Consider the following 20,441-nt stretch of genomic DNA (forward strand, 5'->3'; position numbering starts at 1 on the left):
CAGTACAGAAATGTGTATGCGGCTTAACTTACCCTGTCTCAACTTACCAAGAAACCACTTTTTTTGGACAATCTAGGTTTTCAAAATGAATGTTTATATGAATTCTGATTATTTCCAGGGATACACAACATCCTGAAACATATGTAGATATCTTTGTTAGAAAGAATACTATATTTCTCTTGGAGTGACGTGGAATGTAAAAAAATGGCTCAACTTACCCCACTCTTCCCCTAACACTTGTCTGCTTGTGGGTAGTAACATTATGAAATAACCCTAACAAATAGTTCACAAATGAGAGAATGGGTCTTAAAAATACAGCTTAGTGGTTAAGAGCGTTGTGCCAGTAACCAAAAGGTCGCTGGTTCTAATCGCCGAGCAGACTAGGTGAAAAATCTGTCGATGTGCCCTTGAGCAAGGCACTTAACCCTAATTGCTCCTGTAAGTCGCTCTGGATAAGAGTGTCTGCTAAATGAAAAAAAAAAAGTTATAAATTCATAGTGGCTGGCATTAGGCAGGCCAATGACAGTGGTCACAGCTAGACCTTTTTCAGTGGGTGAGACAGGGCTTACATTTACTGTGTTACCATTCCATCTTTTGGATGGGACCTTAAACGGGTGTCTTGACTTTCTGTGGTCACTAAAGATCCCATGGCACTTATAAGAGTAGGGGTGTTAACCCCAGTGTCCTGGCTAAATTCCCAATCAGTTGGTGTATTCCCCAATAAGTGACCATAACTGGACCAAACTACAGAGGAATGCTTTTGGCAGCCCGATCGGCAGCCAGCACTAATGCTTTAGGAAGTTGGCAACTTCCTCCTACAGATTCCAAATTCCTTCAGGTACAGTACCAGTCAAAAGTTTGGACACACCTACTCATTCAAGGGTTTTTCTTTATTTTTACTATTTTCTACATTGTAGAATTATAGTGAAGACATCAAAACTATGAAATAACACATATGGAATCATGTAATAACCAAAAGAAAGTGTTAAATCTAAATATATGTTATATTTGAGATTCTTCAAAGTTGCCACCCTTTGCCTTGATCACAGCATTGCACACTCTTGGCATTCTTTCAACCAGCTTCACGAGGAATGCTTTTCCAACAGTCTTGAAGGAGTTCCCACATATGCTGAGCACTTGTTGGCTGCTTTTCCTTCACTCTGCTGTCCAACTCATCCCAATTGAGTTGAGGTCGGGTGATTGTGGAGGCCAGGTCATCTGATGCAGCACTCCATCACTCTCCTTGGTCAAATAGCCCTAACACAGCCTGGAGGTGTGTTGGGTCATTGTCCTGTTGAAAAACAAATGATAGTCCCACTAAGCACAAACCAGATGGGATGGCGTATTGCTGCAGAATGCTGTGGTAGCTATGCTGGTTAAGTGTGCCTTGAATTCTAAATAAATCACTGTCACCAGCAAAGCACCCCCACACCTCCTCCATGCTTCACGGTGGGAAGCACACATGCAGAGATCATCCGGTTGGAACCAAAAATCTCTAATTTGGACTCATCAGACCAAAGAACAGATTTCCACCGGTCTAATGTCCATTGCTCGTGTTTTTTGGCCCAAGCAAGTCTCTTCTTATTATTGGTGTCCTTTACCTTTTAAAATATTATTTGAAGACGGCTAACTATTCTGTAACCACTCCCTCCATCTTCAAATAATATTTTTGCAGGAATCTCCTTGTGAATGATTTTGCAGAAAATTGAAATAGATATGTAATCTAAATGCATAACATATCTATTTCAGGCAGCCAAAAGGCTTTAGAGTTTTTAAATTTTTATCCATGTTAGAAGTATTAGAAAAGACAAATGAGTTATAGCCTTGAGTGGGGAAAATGGTGAAAGTAGGAGAGCCACACATTTTATAGCACTCTAGATGGCAGCAAACATGGACCACAGTAGTCAAAACATAGTGTTACGTTCTCCCCTCGGGTGTAGTTCGTCAGAGGAGGAGAAGTAAATGCCCGGATGGGTAAACTAGATGGATGGGGAAGAAATGTGGGGTGTAATGAACTGAAATAACCAGACAACAACCAGAACTCAATGATAGCCCTCGGGGACGTTTAGTAAGGTAATTAAGCCAAAAATAAATATACAACACCCATTAAGAAACAGTAATAAAACAAAAACCAATCAAACAAACCAAGGAAGGTAAGAGAAGGGAATGTTTGGGAACGGGGTCCAAGTAATGAAAATAAACAAAAAGGTCCCTCCTCTTCTACAAACCTAATCCTTCCTAACACATTCTAAGCCCTAACCCACTTTCCTACCTGTTACCAAAAATACAGGGGTGACACCCGCCCGGCTAACCTAGTGTGTAAAACAATGGGTTATCTACGTGTGAATGTACACCCATGGGCAGATCTACCTTTTCCCTTCTCCCGGACCTAGGTAGGGTGGAGTACATCAGGAGGACACAAAGATACATTAAAATAGCCAAACAACAAGTGTCCTCCCCCCCCCTCTTCGAGCTCACACGGCAAACAGTTTATACTCTTGTCAATCAGCTACAGCTGCCAGGACTCCAGACTGAAGCCACGCCCACCATTGTCAACCGCCACTCAGTACACCTGTAATGCTCAGAACACACAAACACACTACAAAGGAAAATGGGGAGAAAGAAAAACACGTCACACGTAACACATAGCAATAGGGCAATATGTCCACTAAATGTCATCAAAGGGACCACTAAGACCCTACAGGAATGGTGAGAAATCCATATCTTCATTTAAAATCAGTGTACTTAATGGCCTGTAGTTTGTAAACCTTTGGCTTAGCTTTAAGGCGGTCCCCTTTTATCTAATTGAGGCAGGAGCATAATCACTACCCAGAGCTTGTAGGAAGGCAGGGTTCAAATAAATAAGGCAGAATGCAGTCCATAGGCATGAAAAGTTGTATTACATTTTGCCAGTGATGTTGGTTTTTTTTTTATTTAGAGGACTTTATTGAGCTCATCATAAAAGACCAGCACAAAGGCACTACCCGTGCCTCTGAGAATGTTGGCCCAGGATCCCTTGAAGAAGGCCTTGCCACCCTCATCATGAGCAATCCTCTTCCAGCAGTCAATGGTCCCATTATACATGATATCAGCTGAAAAAATGTAAGGTGACACAAGTTAGAATGTTATGCCAATTAAGTAGTATTTGGAATAGCATGTTGCTTCTAGTCAAATTCAAGATGGTTCAAATGGAATTCTCAAATTCGAGCAGGGTCGAGGGAAACCCGGGCCAATGCAGGCCAGTTTCACAACTGGTGCCAGCTCGATTAGAATTCGGGCTGGTGAAGCCGTTACTATACAACCACCAAGCTGATCACTGCTGGATGCTTACAACGTTAACTAGCTCGTTTGGCCTTGTTGCTGTTAGCTAGCACATGGACAAGCAGTACTGCAGTACAGACATTACACGAATTACCACCATAGCTGGATCCTTCATACATTTTTGCACTACACAATAAACTTTTATGAGAACAGTCAATCAGTTGAAACAAGCTACCTAGCTAGCAGGAATTTTAGCTGGCCAGGTCGTCTGGTTTGCTTGATTAGATAGCTAGCTAATAGCCCATACCATGGCAAGCAAGGTAGGAATTAAGCTAGCTAATGTCAGCAAGCTAATTACATGGCTCTGAGTCTGGCTGGCACTGGCAGGAGTATGGGGTAACGTTAGTTACAGCTACCGTTAGCGGTTTTTCACCATTGTCCGTGGCCTGCACCACCTACCAGCCAGCTCTAGCCTGGACTATTATTCGGCCAGTCTGTACTGTCTGCACAGCGCGTTATCGACCCAGAACATATCGGTTTTTCTGCCGGAATCACTGAATCACTGGACCTTTAACACCGGATTCATCGCTACCAGCTAGCTGCAACAAAATTGCTGTTGTGGTTTGGCTAATCAGCCTGAGCTAGCTTTGAGCCAGGCCCATGAGATGAGCCAGGCCCATCTCCCGGCTATCTACCTCTCGGTCAACCGGATGGGACCACCTAGTGTTGACACGGAGCCCCGCCGATCCAACATGACTGGTCTGCCGACGAAATCGTCTGATGTGGTTACAACAGGCTTCCACGAAGATTCCATCTGCTAGCCCTCGTCCCGCTAGCACACGCTAGCCGAGGCCTCTTGCTCGCTAGTGCTTTAGCAGCCCCTGAACTACCTTCGAACTATCCTATTGCTGTTCACCGGACCTTATGATAACTCAGCTATACAGCTGATGCCTGCTGGACTGTTCCTTTTTACGGTACCGCATCCTGTTTATGTTTAGCCTCAGCCCAAACTGTGTCGCCATTACCAGCTGTTGTCTTAGCTCTCTTAAATTACACCTGTGATTGCTTTATGCCTCTCTCCCATGTCAATATGGTTTGCTTATTGCTGTTTCGGTTATTTCTTATTGTACTATTTCACTGTAGATCCCCCAGCCCAGCTAAACCTGCCTTAGATAGCTCCTTTGTCCCACCTCCCATACACGCAGAGACCGACTCAAATCGGTGCCTCCAGTGATGCTATCTCTTTCATTGTTACCCAACGCTTAGGTTTACCTCCACTGTACCTTTAGCCGTATCCTTATTCTAGTCCTCCTCTGTTCCTCTGCTGATGTAGAGGCTAACCCAGGCCCTGCAGCCCCCTGTATCACTCCTACTCCCCAGGCGCTATCATTTGTTGACTTCTGTAACCGTAAAAGCCTTGGTTTCTTGCATGTTAATATCAGAAGTCTTCTTCCTAAGTTTGAGTTAATCACTGCGTTAGCACACTCCAACAACCCTGATGTTCTAGCAGTGTCTGAATCCTGGCTTAGGAAGGCCACCAAAAATTCTGAAATTTCCATCCCCAACTATAACATTTTCCGTCTAGATAGAACTGCCAAAGGTCTGTGCCCAAACAGTTTGAGCTTCTACTTCTAAAAATCCACCTTTCCAGAAATAAGTCTCTCACTGTTGCCGCTTGCTACAGACCCCCCTCAGCCCCCAGCTGTGCCCTGGACACCATATGTGAATTGATTGCCCCCCATTTATCCTCAGAGTTCGTACTGCTTGGTGACCTAAATTGGGATATGCTTAACACCCCGGCCATCCTACAATCCAAACTAGATGCCCTCAATCTCACACAAATTATCAACGAACCTACCAGGTACAACCCTAAATCTGTAAACATGGGTACCCTCATAGATATCATCCTGACTAATTTACCCTCTAAATACACCTCCGCTGTCTTCAACCAGGATCACAATCACTGCCTTATTGCCTGTGTCCGTAACGGGTCCGTGGTCAAACGACCACCCCTCATCACTGTCAAACGCTCCCTAAAACACTTTAGCGAGCAGGCCTTCCTAATTGACCTGGCCCAGGTATCCTGGATGGATATAGATCTCATTCCGTCAGTAGAGGATGCCTGGTTGTTCTTTAAAAGTAATTTCCTCTCAATCTTAAATAAACATGCCCCATTCAAAAAAATACAGAACTAAGAACATATATAGCCCCTGGTTCTCCTCAGACTTGACTGCCCTTGACCAGCACAAAAACATCCTGTGGCATACTGCATTAGCATCAAATAGCCCCCTAGATATGCAACTTTTCAGGGAAGTTAGGAACCAATATACACAAGCAGTTAGGAAAGCAAAGGCTAACTTTTTCAAACAGAAATTTGCATCCTGTAGCACTAACTCCAAAAAGTTTTGGGACACTGTAAAGTCCATGGAGAATAAGAGCACTTCCTCCCAGCTGCCCACTGCACTGAGGCTAGGAAACACTATCACCACCGATAAATCTACAATAATCGAGAATTTCAACAAGCATTTTGCTACGGCTGGCCATGCGTTCCACCTGGCTACCACTACACCGGCCACCAGCTCTGCACCCTCCGCTGCAACTTGCCCATGCCCCCCCCCCGCTTCTCCTTCACACAAATTCAGACAGCTGATGTTCTGAAAGAGCTGCACAATCTGGACCCCTACAAATCAGCTGGGCTAGACAATCTGGACCCTTTCTTTCTAAAACTAGCCGACGAAATTGTCGCAACCCCTATTACTAGCCTGTTCAACCTCTCTTTCGTAACGTCTGAGATCCCCAGAGATTGGAAAGCTGCCGCGGTCATCCCCCTCTTCAAAGGGGGTGACACTCTAGATCCAAACTGTTACAGACCTATATCTATCCTGCCCTGCCTTTCGAAAGTTTTTGAAAGCCAAGTTAACAAACAGATCACCGACCATTTCGAATCCCACCGTACCTTCTCCGCAATGCAATCCGGTTTCCGAGCTGGTCATGGGTGCACTTCAGCCACGCTCAAGGTCCTAAACGATATTATAACCGCGATCGATAATAGACAGTACTGTGCAGCCGTCTTCATCGACCTGGCCAAGGCTTTCGACTCTGTCAACCACCGCATTCTTATTGGCAGACTAAATAGCCTTGGTTTCTCAAATGACTGCCTCGCCTGGTTCACCAACTACTTCTCAGATAGAGTTCAATATGTCAAATCGGAGGACCTGTTGTCTGGACCTATGGCAGTCTCTATGGGGGTGCCACAGGGTTCAATTCTTGGGCCGACTCTTTTCTCTGTGTATATCAATGATGTCGCTCTTGCTTCTGGTGACTCTCAGATCCACCTCTACGCAGACGACACCATTTTGTATACATCTGGCCCTTCATTGGACACTGTGTTAACAAACCTCCAAACAAGCTTCAATGCCATACAACACTCCTTCAGTAGCCTCCAACTGCTCTTAAACACTAGTAAAACTAAATGCATGCTCTTCAATCGAACGCTGCTGGCACCCGCCCAGAATCACTACTCTCGACGGGTCTGACCTAGAGTATGTGGACAACTACAAATACCTAGGTGTCTGGTTAGACTGTAAACTCTCCTTCCAGACTCACATTAAGAATCTCCAATCCAAAGTTAAATCCAGAATCAGCTTCCTATTTCGCAACAAAGCCTCCTTCACTCATGCTGCCAAACATGCCCTCGTAAAACTGACTATCCTACCGATCCTTGACTTCGGCGATGTCATTTACAAAATAGCCTCCAACACTCTACTCAGCAAATTGGATGTAGTCTATCACAGTGCCATCCGTTTTGTCTCCAAAGCCCCATACACTACCCACCACTGTGACCTGTACGCTCTTGTTGGCTGGTCCTCATTACATATTCGTCGTCAAACCCACTGGCTCCAGGCCATCTATAAATCACTGCTAGGCAAATCCCCGCCTTATCTTAGCTCATTGGTCACCATAGCAACACCCACCCGTAGTATGCGCTCCAGCAGGTATATTTCACTGGTCATCCCCAAAGCCAACACCTCCTTTGGCCGCCATTCCTTCCAGTTCTCTGCTGCCAATGACTGGAACGAATTGCAAAAATCTCTGAAGCTGGAGACTCTTATCTCCCTCACTAACTTTAAGCATCAGTTGTCAGAGCACCTTACCGATCACTGCACCTGTACACAGCCCATCTGAAATTTGCCCACTCAACTACCTCATCCCTATATTGTAATTTTTTTGCTCATTTGCACCTATTTGCACATAATCTCTTGCACATCTATCATTCCAGTGTTAATACTAATTGTAATTATTTTGCACTATAGCCTATTTATTGCCTTACCTCCTTAACGTGCTACATTTGCACACACTGTATATATATTTTCTGTTGTATTTTTTGACTTTATGTTTTGTTTTACCTCATATGTAACTCTGTGTTGTTGTTTTTATCGCACTGCTTTGCTTTATCTTGGCCAGGTCGCCGTTGTAAATGAGAACTTGTTCTCAACTGGCTTACCTGGTTAAATAAAGGTTAAATAAAAAATAAAAAAAATGGTGAGGATGAATTAAACTCTAACATCTTGCTAGCTAGCAACATTAGTGAAGCCAGCTGCAGTCACACATTGGCTACCTAGCAACATTACATAATTTATAATTTCTGGAGGCAGTGGAAATGCAATTTGAGCTAGCCCACCAAGGCCAGCCCAACCTGGGTTGACTTCAATGTGCCAATGCAAACGGGGCTTAAATGGTTTGGGTGACAGGGAAACTCACCGCCTTTATGGCCAGACTGCATCATCATACGACGACGGACGGTGTCGAAGGGGTAGGCGGTCAGGCCGGCCACAGCAGTTACAGACTGAGCAATTGCCCAGCTCACTAAAATTGAAGTGTTCTTGGGATCTGGCAACATACCTGCAAGCACACAGAATAGTACATATTCATATCCACATGCATATCTATAAATGTCCAGACACCAATAGCTTTCTATAAAAATGTTTGTGTTATATACCTTTAGCTGTGTCATACATGCCGAAGTAGGAACCTCTGTAGATGATGATGCCTTGTACAGACACTGTGAAACCCTGGTACAGACCCCTCAGACCGTCACACCTAAACGTCTTCACCAAGCAGTCTGCTAGACCATTGTACTCCCTCATTCCACCCTTTCCGACGTCAGCTCCCAGACGAGTTCTCGTGAAATCAAGAGGGTAAACTAAGCAAAGGGAGGTGGCTCCTGCAGCGCCACCGGAGGCCAGGTTGCCAGCGAAGTACCTCCAGAACTGCTTGGACTTGTCTACGCCGTCAAGGAAGAAACTCTTGTACTTGTCTTTGAAGGCGAAGTTGAGGGCCTGGGAGGGAAAGGCTCTGATGACATTGGCCAGGTTACCTCTCCAGAAGGCAAGGAAGCCCTCTTCCTTGGGAATGCGGGTAATGCAATCGACGATACCCTTGTACTGTGTCTCTTTCGTGATCCGCTTGCTGGCATGTTGGACCTGTTAAAGAGTAGGAGAAAACCATGTAATAACATTTATATCAGTTAATGAATTATACAACCCCTAACATGGCAAGATGGTATAGCTCTGAAGTTCTAGGCTCCGCAGCTTGCCAGAAGATACCGACCCTACCTTTACACTTGAGCTGCCGTCCCTTACGAAAGAAAATTGCAGTCAGAGTGCATTATAACTGCAGTACACTGCAGTATAACTGCAGTATGCTGCCAATACTGTGTCCAAAATTTTTTTTTTTTACTGCAGTAATTTTGCAGTGTAACTGCAGTTAGAGTGCAGTATAACTGTAACGCAGTACACTGCAGTTATTCTGTAATTACTGCGTCCAAAATACCACAGTCGACTGCAGTTACTGCACTTTTACTGCAGTTTCAAAACTTCTCTTTTTTTGTAAGTGCTGGGGTCGGAACGCAATCATGGTTACATTAAGACAACGTGGAACCGGCGGGAGATAATGGTCGAAAACATACCTCAATGCAGGGATGGGATATACCACTGAACTTTGAGGATCTGAGGACCCATGCCAAATCTTTTCAGTCTCCTGAGGGGGAATAGGCTTTGTCGTGCCCTCTTCACGACTGTCTTGGTGTGTTTGGACCATGATAGTTTGTTGGTGAAGCTCTCAACCTGTTCCACTACAGCCCCGTCGATGAGAATGGGGGCGTGCGGTCCTCTTTTTTTTCCTGTAGTCCACAATCATCTCCTTTGTTTTGATCACGTTGAGGGAGAGGTTGTTATCCTGGCACTTGCTCTGGCTATCATTAGTTGTTGATGTGCATAACTGGGGGAGAGAGAGCCTACCTTTTCATGGTTGTTTGATCAATAGAACTGTAAAGTTCCCAAATGTAAGAGGACTCCCGTGGTATTGACATATTTGCAGAAATCCATTCCGGTGTATTTTGTGGCTTTTGGCGAATGCGTTCTAATGATCTAAAGTTGCAACTGCCTGTAAAGACACAGTCCAGTTCAAAGTGAATGATGGCAGGCCCATGTGGCAAATGGTTTGTTTGTATAAAGGACTACTGTAGCTCTGATTGGCTATAGCGCACCGGTCTGTGTGGACTCCAGTCCTGGACAAGACAGATGTTTTTATTCGGTTTAATTTACTGCAGTGTCTATTAATTGTCCCAACACACAGCCGCTTTCCCACTCTATATTGCTATAGAATTTTCACAAATGCCAATAATTATTCATACATTCTAAGAATTTATGAAAATGACCATATCCAAGTGGTCGCGTGTCAGAAAATGTTTTTAAAAAGTGTCTGATTATTCCTGGGGGTGTATATGAACATATTTGAATAAGATGTCATGTTGCTAAAATGCTGCCAGTTCCACTTTAAATGTAACAATGTTTCACACACATAACTTATTTTGAAAGAGATGGCTAACAGCAAGCGCGCTGCAATAAAAAAAATACAGTTCCACTCACCAGATGATAATTTGAAACTTAACTTCTTGTTGAAAGTTATTCTTGAAAAGGGAGAAGCTAACAAATTAGCAACAACATCCTCTTTGATAACGCCTGCTGCAGCCGCTGTAAACTAGCCGACAACAAAAGCAAGCTAGCTAGACCATGGGAAAAACTACTGCTCACTATAATAGTGATAATTAAGCAGTGACCTGTTGGATTTCAAAGCAGAAGTTTCCATACCTTTTGTAAAAACGGTCCCACCCATTAAGTCAAAATGTGATTGGTTGATTCCACTGTCACTCCAAAATGTTGCCCTAATACAGTTGAATGGCAGATGCCTTTATCTAGCTTCTGAAAACCTAGCCAATGGCTGACTTAGCTAGCTAGATGTATCTCCCCAGAGACCAGCAAAGAAAAATCCTGATTGGATCTTTTTTTCTCTTCAGTGTTAACCCTTTCCTTTCCAACAAAAACTGACTAGATTAAAATCAGAACATCATTGAAAATAATATAATGAATCATTATTTTATAAATCCTTAGCCCTTCTCTGAAGCTGTAGAAGGCTCATTGTTCCCCACTGTGTTTGTTAGTCATTTGTAGAGTGGCTCCATTTTCCCCTCAGCATGCATTATTGTCACTATTTTGAATGTCTAAAGTATCTATATGTTGTCCTGAAATATGAACACAGAAATACTGGACAATTTTAAATCTTATTGTGGTGGTGATTTGACAAAATTACAATCATGGTCTTGAATTGGACTCGCATTTTTCTGGTCTCGGTTTTGACTCTCTCGGACCCCTTGTCCCCCCACCGGTCTTGGTCTTGATTTGGACTCGATTTGCTCCGGTCTTAGTCTTGAATCGGTCTCGAACACAACATTGGTTCCACCAATGTGGCTAACTGTTCGCTAGCTTAATTGGCTATTACATTTGTGATAATGGGTATTTCAATTTACTGGGTGACTTTCACTTTTACTTGAGTCATTTTCTATTAAAAAGGTATCTTTACTTTTACTCAAGTATGACAATTGAGTACTTTTTCCACCTCTGATTTCACATGACTGGGAATACACATATGCATCCGTTGGTCACATATACCTTAAAAAAAAGGTAGGGGCGTGGATCAGAAAACTAGTCAGTATCTGGTGTGACCACCATTTGCCTCATACAGGGTTACCAGGTCTAGCTAACACGTCTAGCCCAATGACCTCTGAAAACCAACCCACAAGGCCTGAAAACTAGCCCCCCAAATAATTTTTCGCAGCAAGAGAGGAGTGCCACATTTATCCAATAAACCCTTTTTTCATAACGTTGTCGAGCGAATTAAGGAATGTCAACGTAATTTTAACTAAGTAGGCTGAGAAGCAAAATTCGGTTTTCCATCAAAATAATTATTGTGAGTTTAAGAATGTCACGAGAAAAGATAGTCCTTAAACTCTCCAGATAACTTTCCATCAATGGATGTCGATTTAACTTGTTTTGACTGCTATGATTAAGCAATAAGGCCAGAGGAGGTGTGGAGTATTGCCATTATACCACAGCTAAGGGCTGTTCTTAGGACACACCCGAGTGGCGCAGTGGTCTAAGGCACCCTGGTTGGATTCCAGGCTGTATCACAACCGGCCGTGATTGGGAGTCCCATAGGGCGGCGCACAATTGGCCCAGCGTCGTCTGGGTTTGGCCGGTGTAGACCGTCATTGTAAATAAGAGTTGGTTCTTAACGGACTTGCCTAGTTAAATAAAAGGTAAAATAAAATTGGCCATATACCACAAACCCCTGAGGTGCCTTATTGCTATTATAAACGGGTTACCAACGTAATTAGTTAATTAAAAAGTAGATTTTTGTCATGCCAGTGGTACATGTCTGATATACCATGGCCTTCAACCAATCAGCATTCAGGGCTCATACCACCCAGTTTATAATTGTAAATAAATCCTGTTTGCGCATGTGCATAACTATAGATACATCGGACAGGAGAGTTTGAGTGATGAAAGTTGGACAGAGGATCTCAAAAAAACGAATGTTGGGCTATTTTCTGGCAATTTTGCCATTATTATGTGCCAGATATTAAGACTAATAACTGTTATAAATGGCCTATTTGCAAAATTGATCTGTTATTTCAATAGGCATAGGCTACTGACTAAAATCTGGGTTTATAATTGCAATTCAACTTTGACATGGTTTGCTGAGCTAGATGCAGGTAGCCTATAGGCCCTGACAAGCCAATATGCCAACATATAATTTGAGGGAAAGTCCACAATGAAATTGACATTAAATGTGGAGAATGATACAGTGCATTGGGAAAAGTATTCAGACCCCTTCCCTTTTTCCGCATTTTGTTACGTTACAGCCTTATTCTAAAATGGATTAAAAATAAAATGTCAATCCACACACACACACACACACACACACACATACCCCATAATGACAAAGAAAAAACAGGTTTAGAAAATTTTGCACATTTATAAAAAATAAAAGAAATACCTTATTTACATAAGTACTCAGACCCTTTGCTATGAGACTCGAAATTGAGCTCAGGTGATTCCTTTCCATTGATCATCCTTGAGATGTTTCTACAACTTGGAGTCCACCTGTGGTACATTCAATTGATTGGACATGATTTGGAAAGGCACAGACCTGTCTATATAAAGGTCCCACAGTTGACAGTGCATGTCAGAGCAAAAACCAAGCCATGAGGTCGAAGGAATTGTCCGTAGAGCTCCAAGACAGGATTGTGTCGAGGCACAGATCTGGGGAAGGGTACCAAAAAATGTCTGCTGCATTGAAGTTCCCCAAGAACACAGTGGCCTCCATGCTTCTTAGATAGAAGTTTGGAACCACCAAGAATCTTCCTAAAGCTGTCCGACCAGCCAAACTGAGCAATCAGGGGAGATGGGCCTTGGTCAGGGAGGTGACCAAGAACCCGATGGTCACTCTGACCAAGCTCTAGAGTTCCTCTGTGGAGATGGGAGAACCTTCCAGAAGGACAACAATCTCTGCAGCACTCCATCAATCAGGCCTTTATTGTAGAGTGCCCAGACGGAAGCCACTCCTCAGTAAAAGGCACATGACAGCCCGCTTGGAGTTTGCCAAAAGGCACCTAAAGGACTCAGACTATGAGAAATAAGATTCTCTGGTCTGATGAAACCAATATTTAATTATTTGGCTTGAATGCCAAGTGTCATGTCTGGAGGAAACCAGGCACCATCCCTACGGTGAAGCATGGTGGTGGCAGCATCATGCTGTGTGGATGTTTTTCAGCGGCAGGGACTGGGAAACTGGTCAGGATCGAGGGAAAGATGAACAGAGCAAAGTACAGAGAGATCCTTGATGAAAACCTGCTCCAGAGCACTCAGGACCTCAGATTGGGGTGAAGGTTCACTTTCCAACAGGACAACGACCATAAGCACACAGCCAAGACAATGAAGGAGTGGCTTCGAGACAAGTATCTGAATGTCCTTGAGTGGCCCAGCCAGAGCCTGGACTTGAACATCTCTGGAGAGACCTGAAAATAGCTGTGCAGAGACGCTCGCCATCCAACCTGACAGAGCTTGAGAGGATCTGCAGAGAAGAATGGGAGAAACTCGCCAAATACAGGTGCGCCCAGCTTGTAGAGTCATACCCAAGAAGACGAGGCTGTAATCGCTGCCAAAGGTCCTTCAACAAAGTACTGGGTAAAGGGTCTGAATACTTATGTAATGTGATGTTTTTTAAACCTTGTTTTTGCTTAGTCATTATGGGGTATTGTGTGTAGATTGATGAGGGGGAAAAACAATTTAATACATTTTTGAATCCGGCTGTAACATAACAAAATGTGGAAAAAGTCAAGGGGTCTGAATACTTCCCAAATGCACTGTACATTTGCGATAGGGCTGTGACCATGATCACAATTGATAACTTCCAATTAACTAAATATGGCCATTAATAGTTGCATAATAACACAAGGCTACAACAAGAAAACAGAGTTATAGGCTATTTATTAAATAATTTTGCCAGCTCCAGGTAGGCTACACAAGTGGCACAAATTGATTTGCAATAATTCCAGTGATAGTCATTTCAATATTTGTATTGTATCAAATGGTAGGCTACAGTAGTCTGCAATGGCATAGAAATGAATAGCCTACTTGATGGCCAACAGATGCAAATGTAGCCAATCATTGGCCACATTTTTTTATGTCATTTTCATTGTGGACTTTTTCCCCATAACACAAGCACGCGAGGGAGTTCCATAACTTCCATTTCAAATTTCCACTCATGCAACGCTCCAGACCCTAGAACTGAGCATGAGTAAAGTCCTTCGCTTTATTCTGTTATCCATAAGACAAGTCGACATTTGAATGCAGTTTACTTAAACCACCTCTAAGAGAATTTATCTAAAGAGCTCTAGTGTGCCTAAAGTCATTTTCCAATGCTTTATCGCCGTTATATCAGTTGTAGCGCATTAATATGTTTCATGGAAAAAGGGTGTCTCCATAATGACCAATCTAAATAGCCTACCTACAACTGGTCACGATGTGCGAGCGTCACCGTCTCAGCTACAGCACTCTCTCAACTCACACACACCCCTCCGGCCCTCCCCCTCTCCACAATTCACTAACTCAGTAACAGCCTGCTCACTGCCTGATAGTCAGTAGCAGCAGGTCACAGTGAAATATGTATTTTTAAGAGAAATGCCATGGCAGCCGCAGTGCAATTTAGAAGTTGCCCAATACCCGCCATCCGCGACCAATGCAGTTTCACCCGCAAAATCGTTTTCAAAGTAGCCCAATTTGGCTAGAAAACTGCGAACATGGCAACACTGGCCTCATGCAACGTGACATCTCCTTCGCATAGAGTTGATCAGTCTGTTGATTGTAGCCTGTGGAATGTTGTCCCACACTTCAATGGCTGTGCGAAGTTGCTGGATATTGGCGGGAACTGGTACACACTGTCGTACGCGTCGATCCAGAGCATCCCAAACATGCTCAATGGGTGGCATGTCTGGTGAGTATGCAGGCCATGGAAGAACTTGGACATTTTCAGCTTTCAGGAATTGTGTACAGATCCTTGCGACATGGGGCCGTGCATTATCATGCTGAAACATAAGGTGATTGCGGTGGATGAATGGCACAACAATGGTCCTCAGGATCTCATCACGGTATCTCTGTGCATTAAAATTGCCATTGATAAAATGCAATTGTGTTTGTTGTCCGTAGCTTATTCCTGCCCATACCATAACCCCACCGCCACCATGGTGCACTCTGTTCAATGGTGACATCAGCAAACCGCTCGCCCACACGACGCCATTCCCGCTGTCTGCCATTTGCCCGGTACAGTTGAAACTGGGATTCATCCGTGAAGAGCACAATTCTACAGCCTGCCAGTGGCCATTGAAGGTGAGCATTTGCACACTGAAGTTAGTTACGACGCCGAACTGCAGTCAGGTCAAGACCCTGGTGAGGACGACGAGCACACAGATAAGCTTCCCTGAAACGGTTTCTGACAGTTTGTGCTGAAATTCTTCATTTGTGCAAACCCACAGATTCATCAGCTGTCTAGGTGGCTGGTCTGAAACAATCCCGCAGGTGAAGAAGCCGGATGTAGAGGTCCTGGGCTGGCGTGGTTAATTGTGGTCTACGATTGTGAGGCCGGTTGGACGTATCGCCAAATTCTCTAAAACGATGTTGGGAGGTGGCTTATGGTAGAGAAATGAACATTAAATTATCTGGCAACAGCTCTGGTGGACATTCCTGCAGTCAGCATGCCAATTGTACGCGCCCTCAAAACTTGAGGCATCTGTGACATTGTGTTGTAAGACAAAACTGCAAATTTGCATTTTATTGTCCCCAGCACAAGGTGCACCTGTGTAATGATCATGCTGTTTAATCAGCTTCTTGATATGCCACCTGTCAGGTGGATGGATTATCTTGGCAAATGAGAAATGCTCACTAACAGCGGTGTAAACAAATTTGTGCACAAAATTTGAGAGAAATAAGCTTCTTCTGCAAATGAAACATTTCTGGGATCTTTTATTTCAGCTCATGAAACATGGGATCAACACTTTACATGTTGCATTTATATTTTTTCTCAGTATAGTTAGCTGAGTAACGTAAATTGTTAAGACAAGTTCATGAGTTGTGCTAAGCTATAGAACTGTTTTTGCTAGCACAGACTGGAATATGTTCCGGGATTCTTCCGATGGCATTGAGGAGTACACCACATCAGTCACTGGGTTCATCAATAAGTGCGTCGATGACATCGTCCCCACAGTGACTGTACGTACATACCCCAACCAGAAGCCATGGATTACAGGCAACATCCGCACTGAGCTAAAGGGTAGAGCTGCCGCTTTAAAGGAGCGGGTCTCTAACCCGGACGCTTATAAGAAATCCCGCTATGCCCTCCGATGAACCATCAAACAGGCAAAGCGTCAATACAGGACTGAGATTGAATTGTAGTACACCGGCTCTGACGCTCGTCGGATATGGCAGGGCTTGCAAACTATTACAGACTACAAAGGGAAGCACAGACGCGAGCTGCCCAGTGACACAAGCTTACCAGACGAGCTAAATCACTTCTATGGTCGCTTCGAGGCAAGCAACATTGAAGCATGCACGAGAGCATCAGCTGTTCGACGACTGTGTGATCACGCTCTCCGTAGCCGATGTGAGTAAAACCTTTAAACAGGTCAACATTCACAAGCCTGCAGCGCCAGCCGGATTACCAGGACGGGTACTCAGAGTATGCGCTGACCAACTGGCAAGTGTCTTCAATTACATTGCCTAAATGACTACAGACCCGTAGCACTGACGTCTGTAGCCATGAAGTGCTTTGAAAGGCTGGCCATGGCTCACATCAACACCATTATCCCAGAAACCCTAGACCCACTCCAATTTGCATACTGCCCCAACAGATCATGCAATCTCTACTGCACTCCACACTGCCCTTTCCCACCTGGACAAAAGGAACACCTACGTGAGAATGCTATTCATTAACTACAGCTCAGCGTTCAACACCATAGTGCCCTCAAAGCTCATCACTAAGCTAAGGACCCTGGGACTAAACACCTCCCTCTGCAACTGGATCCTGGACTTCCTGACATGCCGCCCCCAGGTGGTAAGGGTAGGTAACAACACATCTGGCACGCTGATCCTCAACACCGGGGCCCCTCAGGGGGACTGAGTGCGTGCTCAGTCCCCTCCTGTACTCCATGTTCACCCATGACTGCATGGCCAGGCACGACTCCAACACCATCATTAAGTTTGCAGACGACGGGACAGTGGTAGGCCTGATCACCGACAACGATGAGACAGCCTATAGGGAGGAGGTCAGAGACCTGGCCGTGTGGTGCCAGGATAACAACCTCTCCCTCAATGTGATCAAGACAAAGGAGATGATTGTGTTGATCCCTTTTATTGAGCAATTCTCCTTTGCCAAGATAATCCATCCACCTGACAGGTTTGGCATGTCAAGGAGCGGATTAAACAGCATGATCATTACACAGGTGCACCTTGTGCTGGGGACAATAAAAGGCCACTAAATGTGCAGTTGTGTCACACAACACAATGCCACAGATGTCTCAAGTTGAGGGAGTGTGGTTTTTGAGAATTTGGCAGTATGTCCAACTTGCCTCACAACCGCAGACCACGTGTGTGGGCGAGCAGTTTGCTGATGTCAACGTTGTGAACAAAGTGCACCATGGTAGCCTTCTGGTATGGGCAGGCATAAGCTACAGACAATGAACACAATTGCATTTTATCAATGCCAATTTGAATGCACAGAGATACCGTGATGAGATTGAGGCCCATTGTCGTGCCATTCATCCACTACCATCACTTCATTTTCAGCATGATAATGCACGGCCCCACGTCGCAAGGATCTGTACACAATCCCTGGAAGCTGAAAATGTCCCAGTTCTTCCATGGCCTGCTACTCACCAGACATGCCACCCATTGAGCATGTTTGGGATGCTCTGGATCGACGTGTACAACAGTGTGTTCCAGTTCCTGCCAATATCCAGCAACTTCGCACAGCCATTGAAGAGGAGTGGGACAACATTCCACAGGCCACAGTCAACAGCCTGGTCAACTCTATGTGCCAACCTGGCCCTGGGGACCCATGCCAAATCTTTTCAGTCTCCTGAGGGGGAGAAGGTGTTGTCATGCCCTCTTCATGACGGTCTTGGTGTGTTTGGACCATGATAGTTTGTTGGTGATGTGGACACCAAGGAACTTGAAGCTCTCAACCTGCTCCACTACAGCCCTGTCGATGTTAATGGGGGCCTGTTCAGCCCTCCTTTTCCTGTAGTCCACAATCAGCTCCTTTGTCTTGCTCACATTGAAGGAGAGGTTGTTGTCCTGGCACCACACTTCCAGGTCTCTGACCTCCTCCCTAAAGGCTGTCTCATTGTCGTCAGGAAGTCCAGGATCCAGTTGCAGAGGGAGGTGTTTAGTCCCAGGGTCCTTAGCATAGTGATGAGCTTTGTGGGCACTATGGTGTTGAACGCTGAGCTGTAGTCAATGAATAGCATTCTCACATAGGTGTTTTTTATTTAACCTTTATTTAACCAGGTAGGCCAGTTGAGAACAAGTTCTCATTTACAACTGCGACCTGGCCAAGATATATAAAGCAAAGCAGTGCGATAAAAACAACACAGTGTTACACATGTCCAGGTGGGAAAGGGCAGTGTGGAGTGCGATTGAGATTGCGTCATCTGTGGATCTGTTGGGGCGGTATGCGAATTGGAGTGGGTCTAGGGTCTACCTGTAAAATGTGTGTTTTCTTTCTGCATCCTTCTATGCCTCGGTCTCTGTTCCTTTTACTCTGCTCCTGTTCTTCAGGATCTAGGGTTCTGCCATGCTCTGAGATGCCTTCCGTATCCCTTCCCCAGACCTGGATCCACCTGATGTCCTCCATGATCAATCACCCTCCAAGATCCCACTTTTCATTACATTATCTACAGCTACTGTTAATGTCATGTGGTTTCATCTAATCTGCTAAGGACCTGTGCTTGACATACCATCCTGGGCACAGTGAGATACACAGATGCACTACATACACTAGCACTGCCAACACTCCAAGAGCAAAGAGAACAGCTGTGCCTGGACTTTACAGTCTCCCTCTTCAAGTCCACCTTCTAAGACTGGCTGCCTGTCGAGGAAAAGTGACTGGCAGAACCACCTGTAGCACCCACCTCTTCTCTATCCCACATGCCAGAACTGAGATAAAAATAAATAAATAAAACACCCATACCCTACTTCTGCCAAGACTGCCCCCTCTCACACGTACTTTACTTGTCATTCATACTTCGGTTTTCTCAACTAAATTGTATTTTATTGTTTGTGTTGATGTTAGCCTATACTCATGTATTTCAGTCTATAACTGCCATGTGGGTATATTAAATAAAATCAGCAAGTTCATGACACACCTGTTCCACAAAAAACTACTTTTTCATATTTCAATCTTAAATATTGACAGGTTGTTTTTTTCCCCCACAGGGTGTTCATTTAATTAATTGTTGTAAATCCCTTTTGGTATTTACAACAAATAAGCGGCCTGGTGCCCTAAGTGCCTGCTTATTTCGCCTATGCCTGGAGCCATCCCTGCTTGCTTTCAAACAAATGTCCGAATCCAACTTTTGTCCAAACCTACCATATTCCTGCTGAGACATCGGGCTGCCATTCGATCACCGTCATACGATACTTCCTACCACTTTATACACAGCAGGAATATGGTGCGGTTGGGACAAAAGTTGGATTTAGATGTTTTATTGATAGTCAGGGACACATTTCACTTTACATCTGGTAAATAGAGTTCCTAGAGATTATACGTTTTTTTTGTGAAACCGGCTATATTGAGGTTGTTGTTTTTTTCCGTCGCCAGAACGATGCACAGCTCAGGGAGCCCAACCAATACACATACTCCGGATGTTGCGTCTCAAACCTACTACGGAACCATAGCTACCTGAAGGAGAAGCTTGACTCTCTCGATGGGCGCAACCGCCGTTTCGGCGATGGCAGCGGAGATTCCACCAGCCAAGAAATCCTTTGCGAATGAAACTGCGGTCTCATTCATTGTGAGATGTTGTAAGTATGTTGTGAGTATGAAAAATGTATGCACTCACTAACTGTAAGTCGCTCTGGATAAGAGCGTCTGCTAAATGACAAATGTAAATGTAAGTTGACTTGCAGACGGAACACCCAGTTATCCCAACTGCCCTCCAACAGCGGATGGCAGGTATAACTTGCGCCGACTTTCCTGGCACAACCTGTTAAAGGGGCAATCTGCAG

The 20,441-nt window shown here is 44.5% G+C and overlaps 1 protein-coding gene across 2 annotated transcripts; it reads right to left on the bottom strand.

Moving 5' to 3' along the window:
• Positions 1-1,259: 1,259 nt before the first annotated feature.
• LOC121579582 (ADP/ATP translocase 3) lies at positions 1,260-20,393 on the bottom strand. 2 transcript variants are annotated; one of them, XM_041894308.2, is made up of 4 exons: positions 20,116-20,393; positions 8,261-8,744; positions 8,023-8,163; positions 1,260-1,291 (listed from the first exon to the last, which is right to left on the bottom strand). In XM_041894308.2, exons 1-4 carry the CDS (start codon positions 20,224-20,226, stop codon positions 1,284-1,286), a joined length of 744 nt encoding a protein of 247 aa, XP_041750242.1. In that variant the 5' UTR covers positions 20,227-20,393; the 3' UTR covers positions 1,260-1,283. The 2 variants fall into 2 exon arrangements, with proteins under 2 accessions (XP_041750242.1, XP_041750241.1); XM_041894307.2 differs by lacking the exon at positions 1,260-1,291 and adding an exon at positions 2,043-3,092 and having other exon boundaries at positions 20,116-20,389.
• Between the last annotated feature and the right edge of the window lie 48 nt (positions 20,394-20,441).

This window comes from Coregonus clupeaformis, chromosome 13 (assembly GCF_020615455.1).
Source record: "Coregonus clupeaformis isolate EN_2021a chromosome 13, ASM2061545v1, whole genome shotgun sequence".
NCBI classification, from domain to species: domain Eukaryota; kingdom Metazoa; phylum Chordata; class Actinopteri; order Salmoniformes; family Salmonidae; genus Coregonus; species Coregonus clupeaformis.

Excerpts from the sequence above, each read along its gene's own strand:
- LOC121579582 (XM_041894307.2), bottom strand. The coding sequence starts at position 20,226 with ATGAATGAGACCGCAGTTTCATTCGCAAAGGATTTCTTGGCTGGTGGA. Across the intron at positions 8,745-20,115 it reads GAGTCAAGCTTCTCCTTCAG|GTCCAACATGCCAGCAAGCG; the intron begins GTAGCTATGGTT and ends ACTCTTTAACAG. Across the intron at positions 8,164-8,260 it reads CATGTATGACACAGCTAAAG|GTATGTTGCCAGATCCCAAG; the intron begins GTATATAACACA and ends GTGTGCTTGCAG.